Source organism: Leucoraja erinacea, chromosome 15 (assembly GCF_028641065.1).
Source record: "Leucoraja erinacea ecotype New England chromosome 15, Leri_hhj_1, whole genome shotgun sequence".
Taxonomy (NCBI): Eukaryota; Metazoa; Chordata; class Chondrichthyes; order Rajiformes; family Rajidae; genus Leucoraja; species Leucoraja erinaceus.
In genome coordinates this window covers 35,010,278-35,026,787 of record NC_073391.1, presented here as the reverse complement: position 1 = coordinate 35,026,787, position 16,510 = coordinate 35,010,278, and the positions used below count along the sequence as shown (strand labels likewise).

At 46.0% G+C, this 16,510-nt stretch overlaps 1 protein-coding gene across 1 annotated transcript in view; it reads right to left on the bottom strand.

Annotated features, from left to right (window-relative positions):
• Window positions 1-16,510, bottom strand: part of cfap43 (cilia and flagella associated protein 43) — a 70,154-nt gene that overhangs the window by 20,204 nt on the left and 33,440 nt on the right. The window contains exons 18-27 of the mRNA XM_055647131.1: window positions 15,790-15,948; window positions 13,839-13,916; window positions 11,232-11,357; window positions 10,612-10,716; window positions 6,291-6,407; window positions 5,489-5,692; window positions 4,663-4,869; window positions 3,895-3,984; window positions 2,155-2,235; window positions 710-835 (exon numbers count right to left, since the gene is read on the bottom strand). Coding sequence (XP_055503106.1) covers window positions 710-835; window positions 2,155-2,235; window positions 3,895-3,984; window positions 4,663-4,869; window positions 5,489-5,692; window positions 6,291-6,407; window positions 10,612-10,716; window positions 11,232-11,357; window positions 13,839-13,916; window positions 15,790-15,948 — 1,293 coding nt within the window. The remainder of the gene's footprint in view (window positions 1-709; window positions 836-2,154; window positions 2,236-3,894; window positions 3,985-4,662; window positions 4,870-5,488; window positions 5,693-6,290; window positions 6,408-10,611; window positions 10,717-11,231; window positions 11,358-13,838; window positions 13,917-15,789; window positions 15,949-16,510) is intronic.

Below are 16,510 nucleotides of genomic sequence, written 5' to 3'. Positions count from 1 at the left end.
CTGAAAGTAAGCAGCAGTGAAGAAAGCTAATGACACGTTGGCCTTCATTGCGAAAGGATTTGAGTTTAGGAGCAAGGAGTTCCTACTGCAGTTGTACAGGGTGCTGGTGAGACCGCACCTGGAGTATTGTGTGCAATTTGGGTTTCCTAATTTGAGAAAGGATATAATTGCTATTGAGCGAGTGCAGCGTAGGTTCACCAGGTTAATTCCCGGGATGGTGGGATTGACATATGATGAAAGAATGGAGCAACTGGGTTTGTATTCACTGGAATTTAGAAGGATGAGAGCGGATCTTATGGAAACATGGAAAGGATTAAAGGATTGGACAGGCTAGATGCAGGGAAAATATTCCTGATGTTGGGGCAGTCCAGAAACAGGTTTCACAGTTTAAGAATAAAGGGTAGGCCATTTGGGACTGAGATGAGGAAAACCTTTTTTACCCAGAGAGTTGTGAATCTGTGGAATTCTCTGCCACAGAAGGCAGTGGAGGCCAATTAACTGGAAACAAACTCACTTTCAAGAGTGAGTTAAATTTAGCTCTTAGGGCTAACAGAATCAAGGGATATGTGGAAAAAGCTGGTTTTAGATAATCAGCCATGATCACATTGAATGGCGGTGCTGGCTCGAAGGGCCGAATGCCCTACTCCTGCACCTATTTTTCTATGTTTCTATGTTTTCTAAACCTTCAATCCAGCCATGCTGGTGTTACCTTCCTGTACTTGTCCTTCTCCTCACTCAGAGCCTGGTCCTTGATGGTGTACTCCTTGGCTTGCTTTATTTGCTCATCATTCCATTCGTACTCCGGCATTACCATGAAGAGCGGTGCAGGAATTTCCTAAAACGAACCAGCGGAAGAGATGACCAGTCAGCAACATAATATCCAATGTTTTCTCACCCTGCGGGATCCCCTGAGGTTTATTTGAACTTCCCACACGGCAGAGAAAACAATACTGATGTGAGGTGGCTCGTTACCATTTCCTATAACATAGAAGAGTACAGCACAATGTCTGTTCCGAATATAACAAGACCAACTCATCTACCTGCACGTGATCCATAACCCTTCATTCCCTGTATATCCATATTCCTATGCAACCATGAGGAGGGATTCAAGTAGAAAGAAGAACCAGTGATTGAGATTCATAAAGTCATACAGCACAGAAACAGGCCCTTCGGTCCAACTTGTCCATGCCAACCACAATGCCCCATCTATACTAATCCGACTGCCTGTTGTTAGCCCATGTCTTTCTAAACATTATCCATCCTTTCTATATTTTGCCCAAATGTTTTTTAAATGTTGTTATTGTATCTGCCCCAACCATCTCCTCTGGCAGCTCGTTCCACACACACACCACCCTCTGTGAGGAAAGAAATGCCCCTCGGGTTCTTATTAAATCATCCGGTCTCACCTGAAACCTACATCTGTTCTTGATTCTGAAGCGGGATCTTGAGCTAAAACATCACCCATTCCATCTCTCCGGAGCTGCTGCCTGAGCTACTCCAGCTTTTTGTGTCTATCTTGATTTCCACTACTCTGGATAAAATAATATGTGCATGGCCCTTATCAATTTCTCTCTTATTGGTTAATTATGTCTCTGTACCAATGCTTCCAGGCAACCCTACCCCTGAAAACCACTTCAAACCAGTGCTGTAAGTAACCCCTTGTTATCGTTTGTCTGCATCTGTACTGATTCTCCCACCTGCTTGGATCAAGATCCTTCCTTCGTATTGCCTTTATTTTATTATTCTAACTCCCACCATCCTTTTCCATTTGACTATTTTTAGTAATTTACCTTGAAATATCAATAATTATCAATGTCTGGTGCCATGATTTCTTCACAGCGATTGAATCAAATCATTGATCTCTTTGCCATCGGCTTGTCACATCAAGTATTGTGTCGTCATCTTTAATTTGTACACCATCCATGTGTCTTTGGGTTGACTTTGCATACACCATTACTGATGGTACTACTCACTTATCCCAATAGCCATGTCCTGGTCCTTTGGATCTATAACCTTCCCCACACCCTGCACCACTTTTTTTTAAGCCCCATTTATGGCCATAGTCATTCCGTTAGTAGCGCCACTGCCAGTCCTGGGTGACCGCGCTCACACACAGGACGACGGCCGGCAACGCGCAGCCGCTGAGACTCGCACCATTTTCAGGATGTCTGACTTCTTGGCCTCGAGGACTCCCCCCATCATGTCCATCAGAGCGCGCTCACGCCAGTTGTCAGCCTGGGGAAAGAGGGAAGCAGGTTGAGTGTTATAGTGAATAAACAGGGGACACAGTAACACCCGCATGTCCAAGGCACATACTTTGGAGCTGACTGTCCAGTATACCCGGTTTAAAGTTTTGAGATGAATCCCGGTTGACAGGACAGGTTGGCAGACACAGACACAAACATAACCAGGCAACAGACCATGACTATTGAAAGCAACAGGCACCAAGTTCAGTGCTGATGGTTCAGGATTCCGCTAAGATCTGAGCTGTACACATACAAAACCAAGTCTTCCTGATCTTTGTTTAAGAAGGAACTGCAGATGCTGGAAAATCGATGGTACACCAAAAAATGCTGGAGAAACTCAGCGGGTGCAGCAGCATCTATGGAGAGAAGGAATTCCTTCGCTCCATAGATGCTGCTGCACCCGCTGAGTTTCTCTAGCATTTTTTGTGTACCTTCCTGATCTTTAACTGGCCACTTTGCTTTTCACTGTTCTTTACTTTAGATATACAGCATAGAAACAAGCCCTTCGTCCGCACCGACTAGCGATCACACTGTTCATTAGCACTATCCTACACTCCAGGGATTGTTCACAATTTACATAAGTCAATTAACCTACAAACTTGCACTCCTTTGAGGTATGGAAGTGAACTCGAGTACCTGGAGAAACCCCACGCGAGAAGGTACAAACTTCAAACAGACAGCACCCGTAGTCAGGATCGAACCCGGGTCTCAAGAATCAATAGTGTTTTATTGTCATATGTCCTGGACGGGACAATGAAATTCTTACTTGCTGCAGCACAATAGAATATGTGAATATGTGTAAAGCAGCAACTCTACCGCTGCACCACTGTTCTCAGGCCATATTTCTTACTGTAATTCTTCCCTAAATCTAGAATCACTGGCACATCCCTTCATTTAGTCCTTACCAAAACCATTACTATAAATAAACTTTGCAGTGCAAGCAAGTGTTAGCAAATCAAGGGACAATGCTTGAGAGCACTGAGTATAGAACAGCATTTGACTGGTGCTGTGCACCCTGTGTACATATCAATGGCAGCTATGTGCGTGTCAGTGACAGCAGCAGCTCTGCACTCAGTGCCCATGGCTTACTGTTGGCTCCTGTAGGGTCCATGAGCATGTGTTTGTGTTGTATGTGTGTGTGAGCATCTGCACAATGCAGCCTGGACAAAAACAAATGAATCACTCCTGTCTTATACGATTTGTGTGCAAAAAAGGGAGAGCATCTGTGTATTTGTGTGTTCATGTTCACAACACATAGAAGCAGAGTAAGGCCATTTGGCCCATCGAGTCTGCTCTGCCATTTGATCATCCTTTCAACCCCATTCTCCTAGCTTCTCCCCGTAACCTTTGACACTCTTACTAATCAAAACCCTATCAATCTCTGCTTTAAAAATACCTAATGACGGTCTCCACTGCCTGTCTGTGGCAATGAATTTCACAGATTCATCACCCTCTGACTGAAGAAATTCCTCCTCATCCTCATTCTAAAAGTATGTTGTTTTATACAGAGGCTGTGCCCTCCGGTCCTAGACTCTTCGTATGGAATAATGTGTGGAATAAATTGCAGAAAAAGGAGAAGGGTTTGCTTTGCGGTGGTTTGTAATCACTGCCTTATGATTTTGAGCTGTGGAGCTCAGCAATGGGGTACCTTAGCAAGCAGTATCCGAAGCTGCTCTGCGTTAAACTCCTCCTCGAGCTTTGCCTTCTGTTCCTCTGTGAGGTACCGTTCAGCTGAAATCTGAAGCCAAAGAATTAATGGTAAGGGAAACGGGAATCTTGGAAATCTGAAATCAAAACGCTAAATGTTGGAAATACTCAGCTGGTCAGGCAGCACCTGTGGGGAGAGAAAGCAGTTAACATTCCAATTTTGATAACCCTTCATCAGAATGGTCTGATAATAAGACATTGATCTGAGATGTAAACTGTATTGGTATTTGCAGATGATGCCTGACCCATATTTCCAGCATTTTTCCTTTTTGTTATATTGTTAAAACCTGCGGAGTCTATGTGCATGTGATGCTGCTGCACGCAAGTACCTGTACCTCACTTTACCCTCACCCCCTCTCCACCCTCACCCATGCATCCTCGCCGTTCCCATCACACACCCTCCCTGCCTTCACTCTCTCCCCATCCTCACCCTCCCCACGTACTCTACCTCCTCATCCTCCCCCCCTGCCCAATCTCACGCTCCCCACCCTCACCCACTCTCTACCCTCGCCCTCTCACCTGCCGCTCCACCTGATGCCACACCTGCTGTGCAGCGCCAGGGAAGGGCAGAACACTTGTGTACAGCAGTTCGCAACAGCTCTGTACAGCTCTCTGCATCTCTGTACAGCACTGTGCATCTCCCTGCGTCTCCGTACAGCTCCATAAATCTCTGTGCATCTCTCTCCAACTCTGACGATGCCGGCTTTACCTCTGACTCTAACACCTCCAGGTCTCTCTCGGGCTTCTCGTTGTTACTCATGGTGGGCAACCACACGGCCTCGTCCATGTCCAGCTGCATTATGATCTCTCTGATGCGCACGTTTCTGTCGTTCACTCGGGAGATCTCCACCTCCTTCTGCTTGTAAGTTGCATCAAACTCCTTGTTGAAGTCGGTTTTGATGTTGTGAATCATGTCCTTAAAGCAACAGAAAGCAGAGATGAATATCAGGCCAGACATGGAGAGGTCGGTGTCGTCTCAGCTCACTACACTGGCCATGGGTGGTCAGCTTGGACTGGTGGTGGGAGCAGAGGGTGGGAACAGGGACTCCACGACTGCTGTTAATCTCAGTCCCTCAACTCTGCCTGACCCTCTAGAACTTGATGCATGTGGTGCTCACGGGCAAACAGCAAAGAAGCATGTCCTTCGGCCCTATTCATTCATGCCCCATCTACGCCCATTTGTGTGTGTGTGGCCCATATCTCTATAAACCTTTTCTATCCATGTACCTGTCCAAATGTCTTTCAAATACCTGCCTCGACTACTTCCTCTGGCAGCTCGTTTCATATACCCACCACCCTTTGTTGAAAGGTTGCCACTCAGGTTCCTATTAAACCTTTCTCCCCTTCACATTAAACCTTTTCTCTCTGGACTACACAATGACAATTGACCCACCAATCGGTCTTGTTTCACGTAATCCAGCCTGCTCTTGTCCTGGGTCATACCACGGCGATTTGCCAAAGAGTAACAGCGTGAAACACCATGGAATGGAAGGACTATGGGCTGGCGTTTGAACTGCTTGATGCACTTTGCACACCTGCAAGAGGATGATCTGGTTAATCTTCTGATCCTTTGTGTGCAGGTCCAACTGTCTATACAAATATGGGTTCACCAAACCATATAGGTACGTCAGGCTGCCTTTCACGGCCAAGTTCTCATCTTCCTTTGAGTCGTCTTCCTCCGCTTCCTCTTCATCTTTCTCCTCCTTCTTAGGAGGTGTCTCAACGATGTCCTTCCGAGCCTGCAAGTAGAACGGGGAGAAAACCCTGTCATTATCACATGGTCCCTGAAGTCCCACACCACCAGCTTAAGAAACACCAGAGCCATTAGGTGCTTGAATCGACCCACGCAACCCTAATCCTACCTCCGCACCCACGGACCACTTCTTGCACTATCGCGGGCTTGTTTTCTTATGGTGTATTTTTGCCCAAATGTCTTGTGTTTGCACAGTCTATTTTTCACAGTCTTGTATAATTTCCGTATAATTTATATGTTTTGTGATGTCTATGTGCCTTGATGCTGTTGCAAACAAGCTGTTCATTGTTTCTCCTGGAGTTCTCGCCTGAGATAGGGCTGGGGCAGCATGGACTGCAGGAAAGGGGAAGGTCAACACAAGGCTAGTTACTTATCAGGGTATGTACTGGCGGTGGAGAGAAATGGACAGGTATTTCTACAATCAAATCTTATGTTAATATATTGGCTCTCTGTTGCAAGGGCCAAGGAACAACGGTGGAACATCCAGGTGAGCAAGGTGAAACATCCAGGTGAGCAAGGTGAACGGCCAGAGGTTATGGTCCTTCCAGTGCTGTTGGTGAAGGGGAGAGAGCTGGGAAGGATACCTTCATGTCGATCTGTTCAATTGTCCTCTGACGTGTTATCTGCTTCAGCAAGTCCAGGTCCTTCTTTCTGCGCTCTCTCTTCGAGTAATTGGTCACTGCTATACCTGAATCAAAAGCCTGAGGAAAAGACAGAAACGTCAGAAGCCATTCTGCTGCTCCCATGTGTACACCTGCACCGTACTACCCCTTGTACACTCACCCCCCCCAAATCCCTGCCGTGTGTACTGCTCTCTATCCCACACCACACACCCCAGTGCACTCACCCCTCACGTCCCTGCATTGTGTAACTAGGTGTCCATCACCGCTCCGTACATTAACTCCACAGTGTCCCTGACTCATGTAACCAGTTCTCCATCACACAACCGGTGCTCACTAACACTACAACATCCCTACCTTGTGTACACCGGATCTCCATCACATACCACATACCACTCCCCCTTGGTACATTCAACCCACAACATCCCTGCCTAGTGTATGCCGGCTCTCCACCGTACATCTCCCCCAATATTCACTCCGCAACGTCCCTGTACACCTGCTCTCCATCGCAGGCCACACACCCCGTGTAACTAACCCCCAACATCCCTTGTGTATATCTGATCTCCACCCCACTCCACACACCCCTCATGTTCCTGTGTTGTACAATAGCTGTTCATTCCTGTCTCTGTACACAAACCCACAATGTCCCCGCCTTGTATAACCACCCCTTCATCACACACCACACCCCCCCCAGTACACAACGTTCCTCTCTTCTGTACAGCAACTCTCCATCGCAACCTTCTCCCATATAGACCAATTCTGCAACGCCCCTTGGCCCTTCCTCAAGTAAGTACCTCTACTCTACTCCACCTGCCAGTCTTCACTATCACTCCTGGAGAACATTAACTCTGCATTTTTCCTCCAGAAGGTTCAGGAGTGCATCGCTCCTTTCACATCTACACTCCCTCTCATAGAACATAAAACACTGCAGACAGGAACAGGCTCTTCAGCGCACATGGATCACAACATCTGGAGTAAATGTAAACAGGAAACATAAAAATGCTTTGAGGTCTGAAGACTTTCGCATTTTAATTAGAAGGCAGGAAACACTGTGATATGTGTCGAATGCAAACACATTCAAAATACAAAGTATCATTGTTAATCTAACCAGAAAATTATAATTCATGTAAATAGCAGTATTTTATTGCTGAAAGTGAAATTGGGGAAAATGCTAGTCTCTGTTATGTTAATTCTAGCTATGTTAATTTAATAATTATATCTCTGAAACCATTATTGCTGGAGTAACTCAGCGGATAAGCCACCATCTCGGGACAACATGGAAAGGTGACGTTTCTCCAGTCTAAAGAACGGCCCCAACCTTAAATGTCACCCATCCTTTTCCTCCAGAGATGCTGCCTGACCTGCTGAGGTACTCCAGTACTTTGTGTCTATCATGGGGAATGTGTTTATGTTTTACCCTGTGCTCCGTTTAATTTTTGAGTGACTATGAGGGAAAAAAAGTGTACCAAAATCAAGGTGTATCAACAATCTCTGTCCCCCTCTCTCTGGTATGTTACACTGCCATTGAGGAAATAGTATATAATAGAACCGCTTGGATAGTGACTTTTATATAAGCTAGGTAATTTGTAAAAGAAAAGCTTAAGGTTTTCAGAAACACATCTCCTAAAGATAATAAAGTATAAAGAAATACATACAGCGAACAAATTAATAAAAACATAGAAACGCTAATCTGAACCTGCATAGCTTAGTTTATTGCTTTGAAGCAATTATAACTGGAGGAAATTATATTTAATATAATTTTGTGTTGAGGAATGGATTACTGAATAGGGCATCTTCTTAGGCCAGAGGTCATCTGCTCTTTCTCTATGGCACATTCTTGAGCTCTGCGTGTGACATAAAGATGAAGAGTTATGGCTGTTTATGCTGAGTTCGAGACAGAATTCAAGGCTGAGAGATAATAGATTCTGTGGTTAGCTTTGGCTATGTTAAATTATAATGAGGTTGAGATAAGGGATTGAGAAGCTGTTCTTTTGAGGTAATGATCTGAAATTGTAAATTTACCGTGTTCTATAATATTTGTAAAAGGCCTTGCAGAGAGATTAAAAATCCATCTCCCAGAGATAGCAGGAGAAGGGGAGGTTGTAAGTTAAGAATGAAGTTGTATCCTGGCACCAAACACTTATTAGAAATTAGGTTAGGCCCGGCCCTTCGAGCCTGCACCGCCATTCAATATGATCATGGCTGATCATCCAACTCAGTATCCCGTACCTGCCTTCTCTCCATACCCTCTGATCCCCTTGGCCACAAGGGCCACATCTAACTCCCCTTAAATATCCCATGACTGGCCTCAATACCCTCTGTGGCAGAGAATTCCAGAGATTCAGGTATGAGGCTGTCATCTCGGTTTTAAAAGAATTAAGCTGTCGGGAACAATCCTCAACCCCTTAAGGCACCTCCAAAATTCTCGAGAGTATCAATTAAGTTGACAGATTTACGACCCATGTATGCTTGGAGTTGGGAGGTGTGTGTGGGTTTTGAATTTAACTTAGAAGCTGTGTAATTTGGCGAACTCATATAATTAATGTTTATATTACATAGGTAATAGTATTTTAAACTGTGTAAAATTGTACACACAATACACAATACACAATACAATTTATTTGTCAGTTGAACCCCATTGAGATGAAATGTTGTTTCTGCAGTCATACACACAAGAAAAAAAGACACAAGACACAACACAATTTACACAGACATCCATCACAGCGCATCTCCTCCTCGCTGTTATCGAAGGCAAAAAAAATTATCTCTCCCCTGCACTCCCCATTCCCCCCCCCGATGTCAGAGTCAAAGCCCCTGGCGGGCGATGGCAATTGTCCCGCGGCCATTAACGCCGCGCCGGGCGATGCAATGTCGTGCTCAGGGTCTTGTTGTTGGAGCCCCCGGTGGGCGCTAGCAAAGTCCCGCAGCCTAAACCATTTATGAAATGTATTGTGTCTAAGTAGGATTGTAAACATTAGACTCTGTTTAGATTTATAAAAATATTTTTCTTCTTGGTATGGAAAGTGTGTTTTGTTTGTATGACTTGTGTTATCATTGTATTACATATGTATCATATTTTGAGGAGTGGTCTTTGATAATTGAGCTTACTGGGGTTTTGCTGTGTTGAAATAAAATTATTCTAAACAAAGTTAAACCACAGGCGAACGAAAGTTGTAAAATGAGGCCAGAGGAGGGGGGATCATGTGACTGCTGTTGTTAATCACCAGAAGGACTCAGATGATTGGTTGCTAGTTTGTCATACCCTCAGAAATATCTAAGACCTATATAAATGCCATGAGTTTGTATCAAAGTCACCAATTCTCTGGACCTGCCCCAGAGCTTTCAGCTCTGTGTTGGAAGGTTCAGAGACTAGTCTCAGCTGAATAAAGAATCGATTTCAACAGCTACAAGCGTTTGAGTCTAGATTGACAAAATAACTCAGTTTAACACCAGTTCCCGGGTACTGTAGCTCTCTGATACCCCTCCCCTGGGTATACCCAGTCCACTTGAACACTAAAGGGCCTGTCCCACTTAGGCATCATTTGCGCGTCATTTACGCAACATCCTAAAAATTGGTTGGCGCTTTGTGATGCGCGCATGGCGCGTGGTGAGGCGTGGTGGCGTATGTAGTGACGTGCGGTAACGCACAGCGCCCAGGTATTTTTGAATGCTCAAAATCCTTGTGCTCCACCTGCATGACATATCCCTTGCGCGCGCTGACGTACGGATGGCGTACGTGTAGCGCGTGGTGACGCATGGTTACGCATGGTGACACACGAACATTGTCTATGCTAATTTAGTATGCATCACCGTGCGTCAACATCCGTAACCATGCGCTGCCCGTACGCCATCGGCGCGCCATTTGCATGTCGTTTGAGCGCTGCACCACATGACCACCCGTGGTACAAAGCGCGCGTAGATTTGAACATTTTTCACTGGGAAAATCCTTGCCACGGAGATCGGGCTAAGTACGAACGACATCGCAAATGGCTCCCAAAACAAGCGGGCCCTCAAGAGCAATTGGCGTGCGACTGTCGTACTGCTAGACAATTTTCAGGCGACAGTCGCGCATCAGTCACTACCGGCCTGTTGCGTAAATGACGCACAAATGACACCCAAGTAGGACAGGTCCTTAAGTTTCCATGCATTCCTGCGTTCCATCCCTGACCCAGCGACCCAGAGAGAGCTGCTCCCATGAACCTGGTGTGGAGAGAGAACCAGGCCTGTCCACCCCAAGGGTCACTGGGTACAGGCTGCTGTAGATTGCCCACCATTTCCCCCTTACCTCCAGCATCCGGCCCTTCACTTCCATCTGGTCCCAGCACTCTCTCTTGATCACCTCCCGCAGGTACTGGTTGGCCAGGTTCGTCATCTCGATGGACTCGCGCACCTGTGGGCATGAAGGAACCTCGAGCAGGTCAGAGAGACTGTGTTACACGGTGGGCAGGACTCACACTAGCCTCTCCCCAGCCTGGGGGAGATGCATGCCCAGTGAGCTAGATGCCCCGACTAAACATGATCCTGGGCACATGGGATGGGCATCACACATTGCTCCCAAAGATTCATCTGCACTGCAAAACATTTGGCACACACTGCCACTGTGAATATATATTTCACATGCCAGGCACACACCTGGTGTATTCCCCATGGCTGATACCACTGTGGGGTGGAGTAGAGTAGAGGGGGTTGGAGAGTGTTATTAAAATTGTAGAATTCAGTGTTCATACCATTGGGTTGTAAGCTAACCATGTTGAAGAGACCTTTCTGTGTGAACCAAGCTTACACTGATTTTAATGTAAGGCTTTCCCATCAATGATTCAACGCAGACAAGCAAAATGTTCTAACGCTGTTGCAAGATAACTCCGTGCATTGACCCGAGTGAAGCTCGCTGTCTTGGACACGCACCTTGGCCACCTTCTCCTCTCCCTCAATGTGCAGCTTCTTCTGCTCCTTCAGGTCCAGGTTAAACTCGTGCTGGTTCAGCCGCTCATTCGGAGGCACTCTCTCATTTTCCATCATCATTATATGGATCTGGGCAGAGGTAGAGAGGGGTGAGGCACGTTATACACAGCAGCGATCCACAGCAGTGATTCACAGCAGCTTCTTCTCCACTACCAGACTCTTGATACACCTCTCTTATGCTAAGGGTGCATTCCCCATCCCCCAGTCTACCTCATTGTGGCCCTTGCACTCTTTTACTTGCACTTCCTCTGTAACTCCAATGCCATATTCCAATAGACAATGGACAATAGGTGCAGGAGTAGGCCATTCGGCCCTTCGAGCCAGCTATGTGATCAAGGCTGATCATCCACAATCAGTACCCCGTTCCTGCCTTCTCCCCATATCCCCTGACTCCGCTATTTTTAAGAGCCCTATCTAGCTCTCTCTTGAAAACATCCAGAGAACCTGCCTCCACTGCCCTCTGAGGCAGAGAATTCCAGACTCACCACTCTCTGTGAGCAAAAGTGTTTCCTCATCTCCGTTCTAAATGGCTTACTCCTTATTCTTAAACTGTGGCCCCTGGTTCTGGACTCCCCCAACATTGGGAACATGTTTCCTGCCTCTAGCGTGTCCAAACCCTTAACAATCTTATATGTTTCAATCCTTCTAACTCCAGAGTGTACAAGCCTAGCTGCTCCATTCTCTCAGCATGTGACAATCCCGCCATCCCAGGAATTAACCTTGTAAACCTACGCTGCATTTCCTCAATAGCAAGAATGTCCTTCCTCAAATTAGGGGACCAAAACTGCACACAATACTCCAGGTGTGGTCTCACTAGGGCGCTGTACAACTGCAGAAGGACCTCTTTGCTCCTATATTCGATTCCTCTTGTTATAAAGGCCAACATGCCATTTGCTTTCTTCACTGCCTGCTGTACCTGCATGCTTACTTTCATAGACTGATGTACAGGGACCCCCGAATCCCGTTGTACTTCCCCTTTTCTCAACTTGACGCCATTAAGATAGCAATCTGCCTTCCTGGTTTTGCTACCAAAGTGGATAACCTCACATTTATCCGTTTTAAACTTCATAGAAACATAGAAACATAGAAATTAGGTGCAGGAGTAGGCCATTCGGCCCTTCGAGCCTGCACCGCCATTTTATATGATCATGGCTGATCATCCAACTCAGTATCCCGTACCTGCCTTCTCTCCATACCCTCTGATCCCCTTGGCCACAAGGGCCACATCTAACTCCCTCTTAAATATAGCCAATGAACTGGCCTCAACTACCCTCTGTGGCAGAGAGTTCCAGACTGCCACAGACTGCCACATCTGCCATGCATCTGCCCACTCCCACAACCTGTCCAAGTAACCCTGCATTCTCATAGCATCCTCCTCACAGTTCACACTGCCACCCAGCTTTGGGTCATCTGCAAATTTGCTAATGTTACTTTGAATGTTAATGTTACTTTCCAATTCCTTTTCTATCGCACAACCTGGATTGTACTCATAAATGGTACAATTTGCCTGGATAGCACAAACAAAACATTGTTTTATATGGGACCTTCACAATAATAAACCATACAAAGGCTTATAGGACAGCACTCATCCTTCTAGGACTAATATAGCCCTGACACCGATAATGACCGGTTGGTCAAGTTCTATGGTTTCCCTTCAGAAAGAAGATGGGTAACATTTGGTCCCTGATGTGTTCATGATTCTGAGGATGGCTAGAAATGAGGAATTATCTTGGATCCAACTACAACTTGTTCCTCAAAGTGTATTGATTGGATTGTGACTGGTTGCACTTCAGTTTTGCACTTCAGTTTTGCACTACTATGATTACCTAATCTTATGGTTATTAATTTATTCTATTATTAATTATTGTATCTTTATCGGTGTGTCATTGTTACAATTAAGCATTCTTGACTGTTTTCAGTGACAGCTCCGACCCATGGGTCAGATGGTGAAGGCCATTCGGCCCTTCATGTGCTCCTTGACCAATGGAATCAGATTGCGTGGCAAACAGGATCACCACTTTTCCTGCCCTGTCTCGATTCAGTTCACTGGCTCGCTGAGTTCTCTGCCTCTGCTCCTTGGACCTTCTCCTTATTCTTTAGATCATAGAGATGCAGTGCGGACACAGGCCCTTTGGCCCACTGAGTCCATGCCAACCAGCGATCATCCTGTATACTAACAATGTCCTACGCGCTCTGATTCTCTTAGTGAGCAAAATTCCAAAGATTTCAGCCATGGAGGATGAAATTCTATATCTCTCTGAGTGCAGTAAAAGGCAAGGTCCTGCACTGAGAGGGGTGGGAAATGGTGTCTGGTGGATTGGGGAAGAGCATGAGCTCCACTGAAGCGCGAGGAGCAGGGAGCGCGGAGACTGCAGGGTGGCTGACCCTGGGAGCGGGAATCTGACTGACCCCCTTGTCTCAGTGAGGAGTGGGATTTCTCCAGTCACTCTGCCTCAATTTCTGTAAAGGTCCGAAGTCTGGCCCAAACCGGAGCAGCCGAAGCAGGACTGGCGGCTGTAATAAAAGGAGACGGATTCCGGGGCTACTCACCGTTTGACGAAGTTTCTTGATTCCTTCCCTTAGGTGAGCTTTGACATCTGCGTGGTGGAAGTTGTCTTTCTTGATGGCCTGGAGAAATACAGATGTGACAATCAACCCGTAGCCTTTTGTCAATCACGTCAACGGCCCAGAGTCAGCAGTGGCTCAGGCTCACAGCTCTGAAGATTAATGCCCCTGGTTTCTCTGTCCTCTGGGCAGCACCGTGTTAGCGACCAGCTCCGACCAGACCGGGGGTTAAAACTTGAGTTCAAGGTCCATTGGTCAAAAATAGAATTTAAACTATGAAGAAAAATGATGAATAACAATTCGGGTTAGGACGCTTCTTCAGTGGGTCTGAGGAAGGGTCTCAAGCCGAAATGCCACCAATCCTTTTGCTCCAGAGATGTTGCCTGACCCGCTGAGTGACTCCAGCACTTTGTGTCTACCTTTGGTATAAATCAGCATCTGCAGTTATTATTTGTTTCGACAATTCAAATTAATTATCAGTGAAAATCTGAAGAAGGCTCCCGACCCACAACGTCACATATCCATATCCTAAGAAGTGAAAACCTAAATAGAGAAATTGTTGGAATTCTATAAAACTGTATCATATCAAAAAAAGGGAGTTCTGCTATAATGGCATTTCCACACTGCTAATTAGAAATAATGTGACTGAGGGGTTAGGGCACCATTTGAATTATATGGGCTGAATTGGTTATAGTGCAAATTAGATTGAGAACCAGAGAACCATCTCAAAGTTACTTTGCAAATTGACAAGTAGAAAAAAATCTGTCTTGAAAAAAGGTTCAGAGACTGTTTCCATGCAACCTTCCTGCAGTAACCAGATGCCACTGTCTCTAAAGCTGTCAGTTTCGCCGCGGGGTGACATTGAGATTGACAAGCAATCGCTTCCATTGACACCTGTGCAACAATGCTCTATTAAACAATGTGAGACATACCCTCCGGTATTCTTAGCTTGCAGCACCAAAAATCAACTTAGAGCGATTTTAAAAATTGTGTTTGTAAATCCTGTGGGAAATATAACTTTGTTATTGCGAGTCTGAAACACTGCAATGCCTCACTCCCTTTTCTCCATTGACAAAATTGATTTTATAACGTGATGCTCTATAATGTGAGGTTTCCTGGTGATGTAAACATAGCAGAACTGCCTGTATACCCATTAAAGAAGGCCAACATTATGCCTCTGGTTGGGGCTGCTGAAGGCTCCTGACATTATGATTTACTGTATGTCAGGGATCGAGGGACGGACCATTGCGACTGAGTCTAACAATTGATTAGCTCTGACATCTGCCCACTGCCCACCCTGCCCCAGCTCCCACCCGCTTTACTGTTGTAGTCCCATCTCCATAACAGTGGCCGCTCCATCGGGGTCAGTAACGTGAGCCAAGCTGGCACATGGTAACCCAGATTGGGAATCCAGACGGGCTGCTGGACTATAGCAGGCGTCATGATAGGCCTGGAGCCACAAATGGTTGTAGGTGGAGTCTTGAGCAAAAATTGGAGAAATTGATCTGACTACAGACGCCGAGTCCCACCAGCACTGTGTTCTGTTCATGATTCCAGCATCTGCGGAAACATGGGTCTCCATTTTCCAGCAGTGGGATTAATTCATACAGTTTTGGGCCAATTTACCTCACTCTCTGCAGGATCGGTCCTTCCACCTCCTGTTCTGACCTGAGCGGTAGTCTTCCCTCAGGGTGCCCTTGTCTGCCAAGGACTTACTTCTAAATGACACACTATGCTTGAGTAATTCAGCGGGTCAGACAGCACCTCTAGAGGACATGGATAGGTGACGTTTCTCCAGTTTAAAGAAGGGTTCCAACCCGATACGTCACCTGTCCGTGTTCTCCAGAGATGCTGCCTGACATGCTGAGCTACTCCAGCATTTAGTGTCTTTTTTGTAAACCAGCATCTGCAGGTTCTTGTTTCTCCAAGGACTTACTTCTTTATTCTTTTTTTCCAGCCAAGTTTCCTCCAACGAAGTAATTGACCTTTCATCGGTGAGCCGTTGGGATTCGGGCATGGAGCCGTGGGAGATGTTGGAGGCCACGGAGTATGTGGAGCTTTTGGATATGGGTAGGTGGGTGTCCTCCTTCCCATCCTGTGACACCAATGAAAGGGCACAGCATTAAAAATGACTGCAACAAAACGGGGGCATTTCCAACAACACAAATTGCATTAATATCGATTGCGTTCATTAAAACCTGCCACTGCTGTAGCCCTCCAGCAACAACGGCAATGCCAGGACCTCGGAAAATATGGATCATCTCCCATATCTTGGGGAACCGTGTCTTTTGGAAAGGCAGACGTTGATAATAAAAAAAATAATTGCTTTTGGCTTTCTGAGGATGTGATAATCTCATCCTATTGTTTGCTTCAGAGGCTTCAACTGACTGCAGCACAAGACTACATCACAGAATCACAGTTATAGAGTGATACAGACAAAAATAGGCCAATGCCTGTTAAATTTCTGACCAAGATGCCCCATCTAAACTAGTCCCACCTGCCCGCATTTGCCCCATATCCTTCTAAATCTAAACCTTTCTTATCCATGTATCAAATGTATTTTAAATGCTTTTACCTGTACCTGCCTCAACTATCTCCTCTGGTAGCTTGGCCCATATACCCACCACCCTCTTTGTGAAAAAGTTGGCCCTTGAGTT